This window comes from Ammospiza nelsoni, chromosome 2, assembly GCF_027579445.1.
Source record: "Ammospiza nelsoni isolate bAmmNel1 chromosome 2, bAmmNel1.pri, whole genome shotgun sequence".
NCBI lineage: Eukaryota > Metazoa > Chordata > Aves > Passeriformes > Passerellidae > Ammospiza > Ammospiza nelsoni.
Genome location: NC_080634.1, coordinates 102,357,598 through 102,374,342, shown reverse-complemented (window position 1 = coordinate 102,374,342; position 16,745 = coordinate 102,357,598). Strand labels below are relative to the sequence as shown.

General features: G+C 42.0%; 1 protein-coding gene across 2 annotated transcripts; it reads left to right on the top strand.

The window, feature by feature from the left end:
- Positions 1-2,752: 2,752 nt before the first annotated feature.
- On the top strand, positions 2,753-16,745 carry ASB11 (ankyrin repeat and SOCS box containing 11). 2 transcript variants are annotated; one of them, XM_059466248.1, is made up of 7 exons: positions 2,753-2,930; positions 5,910-5,989; positions 9,637-9,693; positions 11,170-11,320; positions 11,536-11,670; positions 12,549-12,740; positions 16,144-16,745. In XM_059466248.1, the coding sequence occupies exons 1-7, from the start codon at positions 2,753-2,755 to the stop codon at positions 16,266-16,268; spliced, it is 918 nt and encodes a 305-aa protein (XP_059322231.1). In that variant the 3' UTR covers positions 16,269-16,745. The 2 variants fall into 2 exon arrangements, with proteins under 2 accessions (XP_059322231.1, XP_059322230.1); XM_059466247.1 differs by having other exon boundaries at positions 9,586-9,693.

The following is a 16,745-nucleotide window of genomic DNA, read 5'->3' as shown; positions in this document are numbered from 1 at the left end:
AAAGTTAAGGTGAACCTTAGTGAAAATGAGTTGTTTTCTAAGCTGGATTGCCCTTTTTTTTCTGCTTATTTCTTGCATGTGTGTAAACTAGCATATATAAACATTACTTTTCGTGTTTTTTGGAGGATGTAGCTAAACTACATCTATTTACCTCCTCATGACAATTTTTTGAAGGATTAATATATTTTTTGATATTTTGATTTAACAATTTAATAATTATCCTAGAGTTAAGGAAGAGTGATTCGCGGAATGGTTAGGGCATCTTGCATAAATCAGTGAGGTGTGTTTTTTCTACAGGGGGCTGACTTGTTCACTCAAGCCTGTTAATGGAGTTGCATAATGCACCTCGCTCAGCTCACAGCAGTGATGCTCAAAAGAGCAAGGGAGAGCGATGACAATCCTGTGTCTGCACTGTCATTGCTCTTGTGTTCCTCCTGTTCTCACGCCTACACAATGTTGCTCATCTCTCTAGTTTCAAAAACACCAGAGATTTCTGAGTGATCACACCCAAGCTTGCTGTTGTCTGCCTGACTACCCCCCTCACCAGTATTCATACTTTCCACCATGCTGTTCAGCTGCCTTCCCAATGATAATTTTCTTTTACATCCACTGCATTAATTTCCCCAGTGCTCTTGTACGCTAAGAGCAGATTAGGAGATTACACAAGTTTTTCTCAAATGACTCACTGAATAATTTAACTGAAAATCTTTATTTGTCTTGTTCTGAAGCCAGGAGGGTGATTTTGCTGCTACACAAATAGAATTAGTCCTTCTGGGAGAGTCATGTTCCAGTGACTGCTTCCAAGCAGTCAAACTTTCCTGTGGTTTTCTAGAGCACTTGGAGGGCTCTTTGGTATTATTCCATTAGGGATAAAAGAATTTCAGTGGCAATCACCTGATTTTCAGTTTCTTGTATTTTTCTGAGTTTTATGGACATGTACAATTCTACATACCATCTAGCAGGCTGATTGTGAAAGAAATCAATGATTTTCCTTTGCAACCAAAAGCCTGGTTTTCTAGTTTTTTTCTCTTAAACGGTGTTCTTCCTTTTTGCTTGTCTCCTGTTGAGAGACAGTTTTGTAAATCCTACATGAGAAATATCTCTCCATTATTCAGGCTGACTTTACTTTGTAATAGTCTTAATATTTTTTATGTGTTCTTTTTCTCTGCATCCAACATTTTGTTCTTTACAGATTTTACTATTCCTCTGGCTCCAGGAGGAATGTTTTCATTATCTCAGATTTTTCTGGGCTGACCATTCTGGTTTTTGGTCCACCTTTGTTTGCTAATTTCTCCTCTGTTTCTCAGCTGAGCAGAATTAACTGCCAATAAACCAATATTTTGGTTTTTCTGTGATTCTTTAACTGAGCTTTTCTTGTCCTGTAATCTGTATCTTTGGCTGTCTGTGGTAAACTGTATTAAAGTGATTCAAATTATTCATAATTATTAAGGTTTCTACAGGTATTTACAATTACTGTGTATGGAAAGGTAGATGTAATACTTTTGCAAGGGGTTAAGTTATGTAAGAATGTAATAACTTGGTTTAATTCAGAATTTTAGTAAAATTGTTTCACTTGAGAAAATTGCTTGGAGTGTTTTATCTCTGCACATATTTTATACAGCATTTTAGTGCACCTGGGAGGGCTGAACACCAAAGACAGCAAGGTACTAAACCAGCTGTTTTGCTATAAACCAAAATAAATTGCATCTAAAATGCCCAAAGAAATAATTTGCTGTATAATTTCCGTGTGCATATCCACCATCTCTTTGAGATCTCTAAGAGAGGAATTATCCTGCTCTTTTACTTGACAGATGTTGGAATTGAAGGCTAAGAGAACCCGGGAAAAGAGGGGAATCAAGTAAGAATTAAATCCTCCTCTTGTGGTACATATAGGAAAGCAGGGATAAATAAAAGTTTAAAATAAAAAGAGATGGGGTGTTCTACATAGATTCAAATAAATACATGCAGAAAAACCCCTATGTTCTCTATGGAAAGCCATGTGCCTTCAAAAAGAAAAAAAAAGGGTAGTTAAAGAAAGGGTGCATCTTGTTCTATTTCAAATATTACCTTTTAATCAATGGAGGATAATGTAAAAATATTTCCAAAACAGACAATGCTGTTTGCAAGAGATATCAGTGGACACCACTATTTATCCCTGAGTAATGGAAAAAAATTATATGTGTTTCTTTTTGTGCAATTTCAATGCATTTTTCTCCTCCTAGAATAACTTTGACTTCCTAGCCCTGGCTTTGGCCGCATGAATTTATTTCAAATTCCTTCATGATAATGCTTTTCTTTGATATGTTTGCCTTTGTTCTGTATCTGAGTACCAGCAAGGCCTGTTCTCTAGATGGAAAAGACAGAAGTGTATTCTTTTTGCAGCATCTGAACAATTTCTGCAACTTTCTCTATGTAGTCTTTGTAAATGAACTGCTACCTTTAAGAATAAATCTAATGTGGATGTATAGCCTTTCAGATGGTATGGAGAGCATCTGTCTGAAAACTTACTCTCATTTATGTAGGTTTGGAAAGGATTTTCTCATTTGTTTACTGTATGCAGAGATGTTCAAAATATCTTATCCTTGATATAGTTATTTAGCATCAAACACCTCATCCCAAGTAAAACCAGGATGTATTTTTGGTAACTGAGGAACAGCAGGTCCTGAAGGGTTTAAAATAGATGACATATGATACCAAGAATAACCCAGTGCAACTTAGCCAACCTGAGAAACTATTCAAAGAGCAAACCAAAATGGAGGGCACTTCTATACTCCATTCTTTCACTAACATTTATTTTGCCATTTTTGCTTTGTTTTGCTTCAAGCTTTTAATTAAGATTTCCTTGGCTTTGCTGACCCATTTCTATATTGTTAAAGGCAACAGAAAAGAAGCTGCCAGGATAGCAGAAGAGATCTATGGAGTAGTCCCAGGTAAAGTAAAAATATGGACTCTATCATTTAAATGTTTATTTGCCACATTTTTGTAACTCAAGGATTTAAATCGGTGAGTTGCCATGAAATGAGGGATTTTTTGCTAAATGCAGGGGTAAATGTTTGAACCTGAAGTGCCTCCCATTTCTGGGGTCTTTGCAGTGTCAGTATGTGTTGGCATGGTTTAGGTGTGCAAAATATGAGACTCCAACAATTACACAGCTAGAATGAGGATGACATTTGGTCAATGCACTATATATGATAAATAAAAATACTGCTCTCAGTACAAGGTGTTATCAGTGGTTACAGATTGTTTTACTAAACATCCAGTTTTACTGCCAGAGAATATTTAGGGAAAAATTTTAGCACATTGATTTTCTGAAAGGAGATCCTAGGAGGATATAACTAATAACTTTATGAATCCAAGCAAAGAAGCCTTGTTTTGTTAAATCATATGATAAAAATGAATGCAGCTAAAATTGTTCTGAAAAATACTCAGCACAAGAATATGTTGTATTTTATAAGTTACTTAGCAGCTCATGGTTTTGTTTTTTCAAGTGATTTTATTCCTTCAGATCACTGCCATAATAATGAATAGGCATATGATTGCATTCCTGTTAATTCCACTAATTAAAATGACACGGTATTTTCAATTTATTGCTAATGAGGGCTTATTTTCCTAGCTGCAGATTCTGATCAGCATTGTGACATCACACATTTCTGTGTGACTCATTTGCTGGGCACTTGTTTTGTGATCGTGCCATCATGAACAGGCACAGGAATGGCATCAGAACACAGATGGTGTTCTTTGGGATGGGCACCCAAAGCAGGGAGATTAACATCTGGCCAAGAGAAATACTGCAGCCAAGCATTTTTGACAAAGCCTTTATGAAGCCTGTATATATACAGGCATGTTTTGGTTATTAATTTATTTTTTATTCTCTAGAATATAATTCCAGTCATTTGTTACTGTCATTTTTTCCCAAGCACCTTTATGCAATCACAGTCTGACACGTGGTGAGCAGCAGTTTTTCCTTCAAGCTTTTCCTTCAGGTTCTTATTGAGGTGCCTTGAAATTCAGCAGGCTGTAACATATTTTTATCTGCAAGTTGCCATTTGCAGAAAGTCATTAAGGATAATCTTACAAAATGTAAGATCATGTGATGTTGTTGCTGGGGCACTATATCATATTACAGCCAGAGCTTCACAACCTTTTCTCTTTGCAGTGAAGTAGCACAGCAGCAGCAGCAGCAGGGCTGCATAGTTTATCTGTAGGCATTTGAAAAGAGCACTTTCAGTCATGTCACTCCCAGCTGAGCAGGGGAGAAGTGCTCCATATGGGAACTATATTTGCCACACGTTTCAGGGAGGTAGGTTGTGGTGGGAGTGTGCAGAGTGAGTGTTGTCCTGAGGCTGTGTGTGCACACACATGCATTGGAAATGCCCTGGAAATGCATGTGAGAACATGCACTGCACGAGCTATACTCTGCATTAAAGGTTAAATAAGGCCCTGGAGCTCTGCTTGAGTAACTCCTGAATCCTCCTGCTGTATGAGGGCTCTGGGCTTTGCCACTTGCAGTGTCTTCTGGCTTTCTGAGCCGAGCTTGCCTGTTTTAGTCACCAGCATGATGAGAGGTGTGGGGTATTTGGGGGGGTTTCAGGAAGGCGTTTCTTGGTTCCTGTTTCCATCATTTTGACTGATGTGCCATTCAGAGCCTTGCCATATATTGTGCCAGTTGTTCTTTCCATGCCAGTTTCCTGCCTTAGGAGCCCAGGAAGTGCTCTGTAAATAAATGGAAACAATAGTAATTACTACAGTTAAAACTGTAACTCCATTAGCTGAAGTTCATCCTGGTCCTTGGGTAACAAAAGGAGACTCCTTTGGCCAAGAGTAAAACCTCTGCTGTGTCCTTGGCCTCAAGTCCCCATGGATGTGTCCATGCCTCTCATTGATTTCTCCCTGCCTTGGGTAGCATGTGAAATGGAGATAAATCACCCTTCCCATTCTCTCTGGTGTGCTGCATAGCTGAAAAAATTAAACAGGACAAGGGTTTCAGATACAGTGCCCATGGGCTTGCTGTACAACAGAGCATGAATGCAAACACTGGTTTTGCTTCTGTCCTGTGGCACTGGAAATGCAGCTGGCCTTTGGGAAAACACTTACTACACACTGTGTCACAGGATGGTTATGAATTTTAATATAGGACAAGTAAATTTGCTCTCTATTTGAGCAACAGGGATTTAACCTGAGCTGAATATCTATGACTGTAGGTAGTAGCTAGGCTAAAGAATTATTTTTCTTGGCATAAATAGATTAGGATAAGAAAAAGGGCAAGCAAACCTATGTGAAGGAGTCTGAACAGTTCAGCATCTCAAAATAATTAAAGAAGAAAAGTAAAGCCCTCAGGCAGAATTGTTTTTCCATGTATTTTCTGAAATATTTCAGTGAAGAGAATGATTAAACCTGTTACATGGTAGTCTGAGAGGGAGGATGTTATTTATGAAATTGTCAGTTCAGGAAATAAAACTGCCAAGGACATGCCAGAATTCATTTGATGGACAAGTCAACCCTGCTATGAGGCTCTTAACAAAGTGTCAGAGAAGCTGGGATGCAATTTGTGACAAGAGCTCCCAAGGAAAGGTGGAGGCTGATATGGTTTTGAGTAGGAGAATTCTGAAGACTCCACATGAGACCCAGCAGCACTAAATTCATGATCTTTGCTGAAACATGCTTTTAGCTGTTCTTTTAAAAGTTCTGCCAAGAAGCTTTTGTTTAGGTCCCATAGTGAGCAGCCAGCTTTCTCAGGATTGCTGATCCCTCAGCTGCTCTGCTGAAATTAACTCATCAAACAGTTTCACCACTAAGCCCACACTGATTTCAGTCCTGACCTGCATTTACACGTGGCTGTGCTTCCCCTGTGCTCCCAAGATGTGCTTTTGCTGCATCCCTGAATTAGCTCCGTGCATTTGCTGTTTCAGGCAGCTGGGCAGACCGGTCCCCTCTCCACGATGCTGCCTTCCAGGGACGCCTCCTCTCTCTGAAAACCTTGATTGCACAGGTAAAGGCCCACAGGGAAAGGAAAGGCTGGGAAGCAAGGTGGTTTCACATGAATTGCATTTATGGGCTGGTGAGCTGGTAATAGACTGCAACAGGGCATAAGAAATATGGCTGTATGAATAATATATCAGCACAAACACCTCTGGGCATGTTTTAGTTTGCTCAGTTAAGAAGCTGGGGACAAGTCTGGGACAAAGACTATCACAGCTTGCAGCTTGCTATATAATGAACTATGATCCTTGTGCTCTTTCTCAATGATGAACCATGCAACTAGGCTTGAGAATAAGGACAACAAATATTTAAATGTAGGCTATTAGAAAAAAACCAAAAAGTAACAGACAGGCCTTATAAAAGGCATCTTGCCTTTCAAAGTCAGCCTGAAACCCTCTGCTCTAAAAGGAACTGAGTTCAGGCAAAAGGAAGAGAGGAGGAGAGAATACATGAGAGGGAAAAGAAGCTGGATATGAAAAGAAATTATGGTTCTTTGTGCTCTGCCCATCATCTTCCTTCCCACCTTTGCTTAAACTCAGTGTCCCCATCTAGCACAAATAGGTTACTGTCCCCCTTTCTTTCTTGCCCCCAAGGCAACTGCAGGGAAATTAATTCCCTGAATGTAAAGCATTTGACTTGGCTATCAGTCTTTTTATAGGCAAGGTAAATAAGTATTACCAGAAGCCAGATCTCTAATGGACAACATCCTCAAGGAGTGGAGCTGCCAGTGGGAAAGCATCCTCTTCAGACACCTCTTGAGGCATATAGCTGCAGCTAAATAAAATATGCTGTTTACAGACAGCATTTTCCCTCCCATTTTCTGATCCCTCTTTCCTTCACCTGCTGACACAAAGTGATTTTTATGGAAAAGGAAGTGATGGAAGTTAGAGATAAAAAGAAAGAGGCTTTATTCATTTAGGGATTTGATGGTTTTCTGACCCCTCTATCTCCATTTATGCTGCCCTTACACCGCTTGCTTTGTGGAGCACCCAGTGCTGTGGTTGCTCACCAGATGCCCTGGTTATGCACTGTTCATGGTTGTACACTGAGGAAGCACCCACTGGTGTGCTTATAGCATTTAGTTAATCCACTGTTTCTCCTTTTCCTAAAGACATTTAATTTTGGGAGTAAAAGATGAAGGTCCTTGCTGATGAAAAGAGATCAAGGCAGCAATGTCTGTAGAGCCTGAATTGGAGCTGAGTCACCACAGACTGAGAAATGCAGGGATGAAATTGTTCATGGAGCAGCATAATCATTGCTCATTGCTTCTAATATACCAGCCTGAAATGAAGTATGGGACTGTGCTTGAGTGTCTGTGGGACACTCAGAAGTCTCTACTGCAGCACCACAGCTTTCAAGAAAGCCACTGAGGCTCTGGGAATGCCTGGACACAGGGAGGTGATGTAGTGCTGCAGTTTTCAAATGGCTCAAGAACTCACCAACACCTGTTTCAATGCCTGAAAAAAGATTCTGATTTTTCACGTACATTGAAAACAAGGTTTATCATGAGTGATGGCTGGCAAACAGCCATGGTAAGAACTACAACTTATTCTTCATTTTGTAATAGAAGGAATTGTTGTTTTTCCCAATATATCAATGCTTATTCTGTCACTTGATATGACTGAGTTTTATTTGTTAAAAATATATATACAGGTATATATGAATAATGATTGAGAATAAGTCTCCTTATTAGGAGTCTCTAGAAAAAATTCTTGAAGGAATATGCTGATCACAAAGTATGAAACCACCACACAATTAGAAAATGGAATAATCTCTATTTTTTCAAGGTTTTGTCTATTCCCCTAGCACCATTGTAATGCACGAGAAATTTTACCAACAACTTTTACATTAATAATATTTTCACATGACTGAAAAAGATTGTTTTTCTATCATGTAATGCGTAGCCTGAAGTGTTTACAGTGCTGTTAATGCTCACGGTGTCAGGACTGCTGCCTTTTTTGCTGAGTGAGGTTGCTCCCAGGTACTCCTTTCTGCCCATTGCATTGGTGACTGTGTACCAAAAAGTGCATTGCTGCCATCTCGTGAGCTGCCCTGACTATAGCACGTCAGGCAGGCACCAGCTGCGCTTCAAAATATGACATCAAGCAGAAAATGGAGCTGCTGCCAGGCCTGCTCTCACACACGGCTGTAACATTCTAATTACCAGGAGATTTAGTTGCAGTCAGAGGAAAGCACGTGTGACAACTGCTTTTCCCTTTGTGAATATGTCTGGTTTGTCTTTATGCAGGAATAGATATGGCAACTGCTAATTAGGGAAACACCTGAAATAAGGCATTCAACAGAGACCAACAGGAAATCAACAGTGATTTGTAAACCACTGTTCTTTCTTCCAGTGTAAAACATTTCCTGGATGGTAGATAAGAGGAACTGATTTGTGGGTGGGATTTGACTCATCTCTCTTGTAGGTTTACCAGGTACTCATTACCTCTGAGTGAAACACCCTTGGGTACCCCATGTAGTGAATGAAAGAACTTTCAGGATACAATTTGTCTGCCCTACTGGAAACAGCTGCTTTAGCACGGGATGAATCATAGCATAGGGAATCCTGTTCCTCCCCACTGAAGGAGGTGCCAGCTCCAGCTGAGCTGCAGATACCTCTGCCAGAAGTGTGAAAAATGCCAATCACTTGTTTTTAAAATTTTAAAAAGTTTAATGATAATAAAATGGTTATAAAAATATAAAAATATATAAAAATATAATATATAATAATATTATTATTAGAGTAATAATAATTTGGACAATTTGGATTAGAACAATATGAGACAATAGAAACAAAGAGTTATGGATGTCCAGGTACCTTTTTCTGGGCAGCATAAGCCCGAAAAGGACACAGGTTAACAGAGGATTAACCCTTAAAAACAATAACCTGTTGCATATTCATACATGATGCATAAATTCCGTTCAAATACAGGATTCTAGCTGGTCATTGTCAACTTCTTCCTCTTAATCCTAATGGCATCATCCTGACTGTGTGAGGCAGGAAGAAGTTCGTTTCTTCTGATTATGGAGCAATAAATTCTTTCTCTGAAAGATTTAGGCATCCTGTGGCTGCTGCCTCAGTGCCAGTCTTTTCTTTAGAAAAAAAGTATCCTACATAGCGTAGTTTATATTTTAACATTTTGTTATAACCTAAAACTATATTTAGCACAGTACTTAAGAGAATTAATACAGCATAACTTTCTAGCACAACACATATAATATTCATTTTATTATTTGCGAGAAGCCAATCATAAAATACACCTTTTTCAAAAGAAGCATCCTCATTCAGAGAGGTGAATCCCTCCAGCTGTACCTCCTGGTGCAGGACAAATAGGGAAGGAAATGACACCCATATAAATTAAAGAAATGTGAAGCATTTCCTGCAATTGACAGTGCATCATAAAGAGCTAGAAACAGAAGGCACAGCTTGTGATTGCTCCCTCTTTAACCCCATCACCAGCTGTGGTGTGTGGGGACACCAGAAAGAAGTCAGTGAACAGCACCAATGTGACCTGAGCCCTTTCCCTGCCATGGGCCCCCAGCAGCCCTGCAGGAGCTGGGCAGGGCAGGGCAGGGCTGGCCCCTCACTCCCTGCTCCTCCTGCAGGGTTTCAACGTGAACCTGCTCACCACAGACCGAGTGTCAGCTCTCCACGAGGCCTGCCTGGGTGGGCACGTGGCCTGTGCCAAGGTGCTGCTGGAAAATGGTGCCCAGGTAAGTCCTGGGGATGACTTTGGGACAGGGCACCTGGGAATGGATGCTCCCCGCATCAGTGGGAATGTTGGATGTGCTGTCCAGGCGGCAGGGCCAAGATGCAGGTGGACAGCTCAAACAGAAATGTGGAAAAACATAACAGTGTTCTGTTTCCCTGGGTGATTTGTCCATAACAGTGTTCTGTTTCCCTGGGTGATAGATTTGTCTCCCCCTTGTGTCATCCCTTTATTCTCTTTTGTTTTCCCTTTGCGTGTGAAACATGGTCACGGTTGATGGAAAACTAATGAAAGATGCTAAGTGAAATAACCTTGAAGAAAGTAACTCACACCTTTGCCCTCCCCCTCCCCCCTCAGCAGTGATCACTGGAATTACACCTGGTTTTCTATGGGAAGGTTTGGGAGTCTCATGTAAATAAAAATGGATGTGCTTGAAGCAATGAAACATTTTATCTGCTAATAAAATAACAATTCCTACAGCTGGACCTAAGGTAGAGTACATGTTCCCAACAGAGATTAAGGAATGGGTGAAATACATAAGGATATTTTTATGTCAGCTGGGTTTTCAAGTAAAATTTATATGGCAAGAAACCAAGCAGCGCCAAAATAGTCAAGAGATCTCCAGTGCCTCCAGCACTTCAGCCACACCTGCCTGATGACACTGGGAGGAGTGAGGGTGTGACATGTGCTTGCATAATCCATTGCTCCTCTCCAGTGTGCCGCAGAGTTAAAGACGTCCAGATTTGCTTCATAAATTGGCCCTGAGGGCTTGCTACACGGTTAAACACAGCATAAACGGGGTATGGTGTGATTTGGACTCCATGATCCAATGGGTCCCTTCCAAATCAGCATATTCTGTGATTCTGTGATCTACAGACAGCTCTGCTCCCCCAATGGAGAATGGCAATAGTGGTTCTTGCCAGGTCATTAGATCAGAAGGTGGGGAAGAAAATTTCTGTCTTGCATAGACATATATGCATGTCAACTCCTTCAAGCTCCTTTTCTGTTTGGGATTATGTTTCTATGAAAATTTCTTGTGCTGGAAATGTGTTTTCAGATGAAAATATTAAACAGAAAGTGAATGTTTTCATTTAAAAAGCAAAGCCATTTTCATTTGAGGGTGCTCCACCTTGAGGCTGGTGCGAACAAAAAAATCTTGAAGATACTCAGCTGCTTCACATTAAAAAAAAAAAAAGAAATAATAAAAAATTGCATTTTTTAGCAGCTCCAGCAGGAGCATTCAGAGCAGGCAGGGTTTCTGCCTTATGGCACTAACTATCTGGGAAAGAGGGCAGACATGAAAGGAGAATGCTCTGTATGTTATGCCACAACATATAACTCAGAAAGCTGTAAATAAATTAATTCCTGCAATTAAACAAGGCAAGTCTCACTCTGGTGCAGGTCTGGCGTGCACAGGAGGCGTGTTGCACGGGCATTCCTGTTAGACAGGATGATCCTGAGTGTGTGTTGTCCCACACAGGTGAATGCAGCCACCATCGACGGGGTGACTCCGCTGTTCAACGCCTGCTGCGGCGGCAGCGCAGCCTGTGTCAGCATGCTGCTGGAATTCGGGGCCAAGGCACAGCTGGGGAGCCACCTGCCCTCACCCATCCACGAAGCAGCCAAGAGAGGTGAGAGAGGTGATGTACTGGGTGTGAGGGGTGTGAGCAAGCCAACAATAACTACGTGACAAATGCGCCTTTTTTCGTTCACTAAGTGCTTAAAAAAATTCATTCCATATCAGTAGAGACAAACAGGTTTGGTTTTTTCAAGCTCTTGTGCCTCACAGTTGTACCTGGGTGTGCTCTGCTCTGCAGCAATTCAGTGACAGCTCTTCCCTCCACAGGTCACAGGGAGTGCATGGAGACCCTCCTGGCCCATGGGGTTGACATTGACCAAGAAGACCCACAGCATGGGAGCCCTCTCTACATGGCCTGCACCTACCAGAGAACAGAATGTGTCAAGAAGCTGCTGGAGCTAGGTACACCTGGAAAAGGGGCTGGGGGAGAGCTATGGTGGTGTGAGACAATGCTGCTGGCCTCTCTGAGCTGCCTCTCTACTAAAAACATCGTGGGTCACTTCCACAAGAGTTGTTTGGGACCCTGACTCTGTCAGACTCATTTGAGGCCATTAAAAATTTCCCATGTTGATAAAGAAATTATGATTTCCTAAGTGAAAAGCCTTCTTAATTACAGACACCTCCCTGAGACTATCTGAATGTGAAAACAGAATTCTTTTAGTTTTCTAGAATGATAACAGGAAGCACAGAAAATGCTGGCTGATATTACTGACCAAAATCAACTCCTGCTTAACACAGCAGTTTATCAGAACCATTAACTTCACCTCCTCCTCAGTGGATGATGAGAGCAGCAGTAAAGCTGCTTGGAAGAATAATCACTGCAGGTCCAGGCACAGGCCATGAACTAGCATAAAATTTTGCTGTCAGTGTGCATTAGCTGATTTACACCTGCTCAAAGTGTGGTCCTGCTGTGCCCAGCCAGCCTGGGACAAGCATTTTGCCTGCTGTGCTCCCAGACCTATTACAATGAGATACCTAAAGGTTTCGGGGGCAATTCAATTAACATAATCCATATTAGATTTTATGCCATTAAAGAACACATGGTAGGCTTTGAACACATTTTGGGTTGAAGGCCAGGCAGCTCAATCCTGAGCATTGCAGGCAGGGTTTGGTGGCCCAGAGCACTCTGCAGAGCAGGTGTGACCTGCTGAGCTTTGCACAGATGCTGTTGAGATCCTGTGTGCCATCCATCCTTTCCTGGTGGAAACCAGCCCATGTGATGCAGGTTCAGACAGTCCCTGCTGCCCACCAGCTCTCACCAGGAGCTTTGTTCACCCCAGGAGCCAACGTGAACGTGGGGAAGCGCCTGGACACCCCCCTGCACGCGGCAGCGAGGAAATCCAGCGTGGAGATCGTTGTCTTGTTGATAGACTATGGTGCTGACCCAAAATGCAGAAATGCTGACCTCAAATGTGCCCTGGATCTTGCCACACCCCACAGCAAAGTGGAGCAGGCGCTTCTGCTTCGGGAAGGTAAAGGTTTCCTTTCTTCTCCTTTTTCTTAAGTAAAGCAGTATTTGTATCCTTTACCTAAGTATATTTTCCTAATTGCTTTTATAAGTGATGCTCTACATACATTCTCTTACCTTCTCTGCTGCCTTCAAACCTCCAACTCATGACACAGAAATCTGTTTTGTTGCTAGATCTGCCACCTGGTGCTATGGTTTTTGCAGGTAAATCAGTCAGTTTTTCTGTGCTTCTTTTCCTATCTACTGAAGGAAAATCATACATATTTATCTAGTGAGACTCCTGGTGTTAAAAACTGCCATGAAAGTTTATTAATAGATAATATTTTGGTACCATCACCCAGTGTTCAGCCTTGCACCATGGCTCAATGGGTGATTGTGTCCTTGGCTGCCAGGAGAAAGCAGAGCTCTTTGCCAGGTGACTCCTCAGCTTCACAGCTCTTCCATGTGGTTTACGGGGCTGCAATCCCAGCACAGAACAGTGTGGGTATTTTCAGTTTCGTTGAAGAAAGAACAGAGATCATTTTACTCTGGGAAACTTAGAGAAAAAAATTAAAACCATTATTATTTTTCTTTTTGTAACTGTTCTCCAAAGTGCACAATTCATAGTTCACCAATAGTGTGAGAAGTTTTTACTTTGAGACCAATCAAGTCTCACCTTAGCAAGTCACATTATAAAAAGCCCACTACCTTCATTAAATTATCTCCTAATTCAGCTTCTAAAAACTAAAATCTTTTCTTCCATCCCTAACTCAACAACATCAGAACAGCACTTTGCTGTTTACCTCCAGGCTTCCTGCAATTAATTATCCTTCTAGTTTACTGGAAGAAACCTCTGAGCAGAATTAAATCAGGATCCCCTTGTGCTGTTTTCACCTGCACAACATTTGGCAGAACTTGATGCATCCAAGAGCAACATCCCTGTGCTCTGGGCTTGCTGAATTAGCTCCCTCCTCCTCTAATCTCTGTTTCCCAGCTCACTGGTGCCCTCTTAGCTGGTCTGTGTCCCCTGAGGCCCTTCTGACTGGAGGGTGAATGGTGCTCCCCCATGCAGGGCCTCCCACCTTCCTGAGCCTGCTCACAGCCCACCAGGGACCAGAGCATGATGTGCACAAAAAGCCCAATTCCAAACAGCTCTTGCATGGTAAATTAATAAATGTCACTGTTGCACACAGGCTTTGTCACTGCGCACAGGCTTTGTCCCGACCCTCTGAGCACAGGTGGGCTTTATGGAAGAAACAAAACGTTGGCTTAATATCCTCCTGTCCTGTTCTCTTTATCTGTGACTTTTCATGCAGAGCTTTAATTTGTCATGTCTAAAACCGTCTAGGAGGAATTTTGTTTGAATGCTTCTCACCTTGTGTGACTTCTGTTCCCACGCCTGAGCTGCCCAGAGCTCAGTGACAGAAAAGGCAGTGCTGCCAAGCGTCCTGCTACCATTGCCCCGAGTGAATCAGAGTTGGTGTACATAAATATCCTAATATTTATAATTTTCTCTTCCTGAACTTTCCTTTTGATTTCCACTCTCAGCTTGTCACCCTCTTCTCCCTTACAGTCAGAAAGGCTTTAACAGCATTTCAGTTCCTGCTAACTCTTTGTTTTTCAGGCATGAAGTTTCCTCAGTTTCTTCACCTTTAGTCCCACTGTCAGATATTTTGCTGTGCTTAACATGCAACTACTCTTTTCCTCTACTTCTATGTTTTCTGAGGTCCTTCTGAAATAAGTACCCCAGGCTGAAGAGTTTCTCTACCCCTAACTTAACCACTGAGGTTACTTAGATGGGTCCCTTTAATTTCTCCTCTCAACAGCTATTAAGTGATGTGAAATACAAAATGTGTCTGTTTTCCTAAGTGCTTTAGAAGATGGTAGTTTCTTTCTTCACTTCCAGCAACAGTAGTACAAAAGATCTTTTTTATATATCCCACATTTTTCTATTAATTTCTTCTCAGAAGGAATATTATCAGCCTGTTTAAGCTCCTAAATTTTCCCATGGTAAAAGCACAGATTATGAAGCTTACTGTGAGATATAAGCACAGGCCTTTAAGCCCACATCTCTACCTACCACTTGTCAAACTCTGCAGTGATTGTTACTGTTTGGACAGAAACTGGAGTGGAAGGGCACAAGAGAGTTCAAAGACTGAGCACCTCTGGGCAGGTGTAAAGGCTGCACCTGGAGCAGCTGTGGCAGCAGGAAAATGAAAGCAGGCAGGGGCACATTCACTAGCAGGGGGCATTTTCCTGTGCAAGCTTGTAGCTGCAGAAGCAATGGGGCCTCACATCCACTGCGTTTGTGCCTGGCATGGCCCTCAGCTGATCCGTGGTGGGGACAGCTCCTGGTCACCCTGCAGGGAAAACCCTGGGGCAGCTCCACTGTGGGCAGCACTGTGCCAGCCACTGCCCAGCATGAGTCCTCTGACAGCTTTCCAACCACTCAACCTCTGATGTGTAACAGGAGTTCTCACATGCAGAAAGGGAAGGGCAAAAAGACTTCACATCTCATCCTGGTTTTTTGTTGTTGCTTCCCTTTTTTCCTTTCCTTTCCTTTCCTTTCCTTTCCTTTCCTTTCCTTTCCTTTCCTTTCCTTTCCTTTCCTTTCCTTTCCTTTCCTTTCCTTTCCTTTCCTTTCCTTTCCTTTCCTTTCCTTTCCTTTCCTTTCCTTTCCTTTCCTTTCCTTTCCTTTCCTTTCCTTTCCTTTCCTTTCCTTTTTCTCTTTCGCTCTCTCTTTTGCTCTCTCTTTCTCTTTCTTTCTCTCTTTATTTCTCTCTTTCTCTCTCCTTCTCTCTTTCTCTGCAATGTCTTTTTGAAAAAAAAATTGAAGGCTTTCTATCTTTGAGACCTTTCGGAAAACTTTTGGTCATATTTAGCTCAAATTAGATGTCACAGTAAGAAATGTTTTGAGGAGCACTGGTGGATTGACTGACAAACATAAATATTCTGAGACTGTAGTCATGTCAAAAGGCACAGCTGCAGATACTACTTGTGCAGATATCTGCTGAGACACCAGCAGTTGGAAAAATCATGTTATATATGTATAAATGAACAATTAACTGTACCTATCCTTTATCCTTACAAAACTGCTGGGTGTTGTCTTTTATCCTGGGCAGGGGCTATGCATTCCAGAGCTCTCTCTCCAGTGCAGACACTTTTTTAGGTGTTTGCTCAAAAAAAGATGCCAAACAGCCTAGCTGTGCATACAGAAAAAGGTGTTTGGTGCTCACAGCTTTCAAACTGCTGAACCAACTCTGACAACAGAACTTTAATACAAACAATAACGTATCTAACTCTCCCTGACCTCAGCCAGTCATTATGTAGTGCTTGGTCTGAGTTGCAAATCTTGCTGGTGTTTGCTGCTTTGACTTTTACTGGTGGTGGGTTTGAGGTGCTTATTCTTGCTTTTACCTCTCCCCCAGGTCCTGCCCGCCTGGCCCAGCTGTGCAGGCTGTGCATCAGAAGGCACCTGGGCCGGTCGTGCCTCTGCTCAGTCCCCAAGCTGCACCTGCCTGAGCCACTGCAGAACTTCCTCCTGCATCGATAGCTCTGACTGCCTTGGACTGGGAAAGAAAGAGGAACAAGTGCTTGTTTACTCCAAGTTTATATATCAAAGGAAAAAAAAAAATCAAAGGCATCATTTGCTGTCTTCTGTGGCTACCAAACACTGGCTGCTATGTGACAGTGGAAACTGGAAACACCTTTTCACAGGCAGTGAATGGTATCATGGATACAGGTCCCTCACAATCTGTTGCCACATGGACTCACACCAGCCTGAGAAGTTCTGGTACATAACCAGCTCACTTGGCACGTGTTTGTAGGTGCAAATGCACACGTCCACTCACCCACTTACACAGAGACTTCCCCTGCAATTGGGGCTGTATGTATTTGGGCAGTATCTGTGCAGCTTCTTTCCTTTGTCTATCCAATCTCAATGTCAAAATCAAGGCAGTGAATATTTTTCTTCCATTATTATGTGAAAATGAAAGCTTTCAGTGACGAACATCAGATATATACAATTTAC

Bases quoted from the DNA above. Each gene is read 5' to 3' on its own strand.
- ASB11 (XM_059466247.1), top strand. From the start codon at position 2,753: ATGGAGGGCACTTCTATACTCCATTCTTTCACTAACATTTATTTTGCC. The intron at 2,931-5,909 runs GTAAAGTAAAAA...TTGCTGTTTCAG, and splicing joins GATCTATGGAGTAGTCCCAG to GCAGCTGGGCAGACCGGTCC. The intron at 11,671-12,548 runs GTACACCTGGAA...TGTTCACCCCAG, and splicing joins CAAGAAGCTGCTGGAGCTAG to GAGCCAACGTGAACGTGGGG.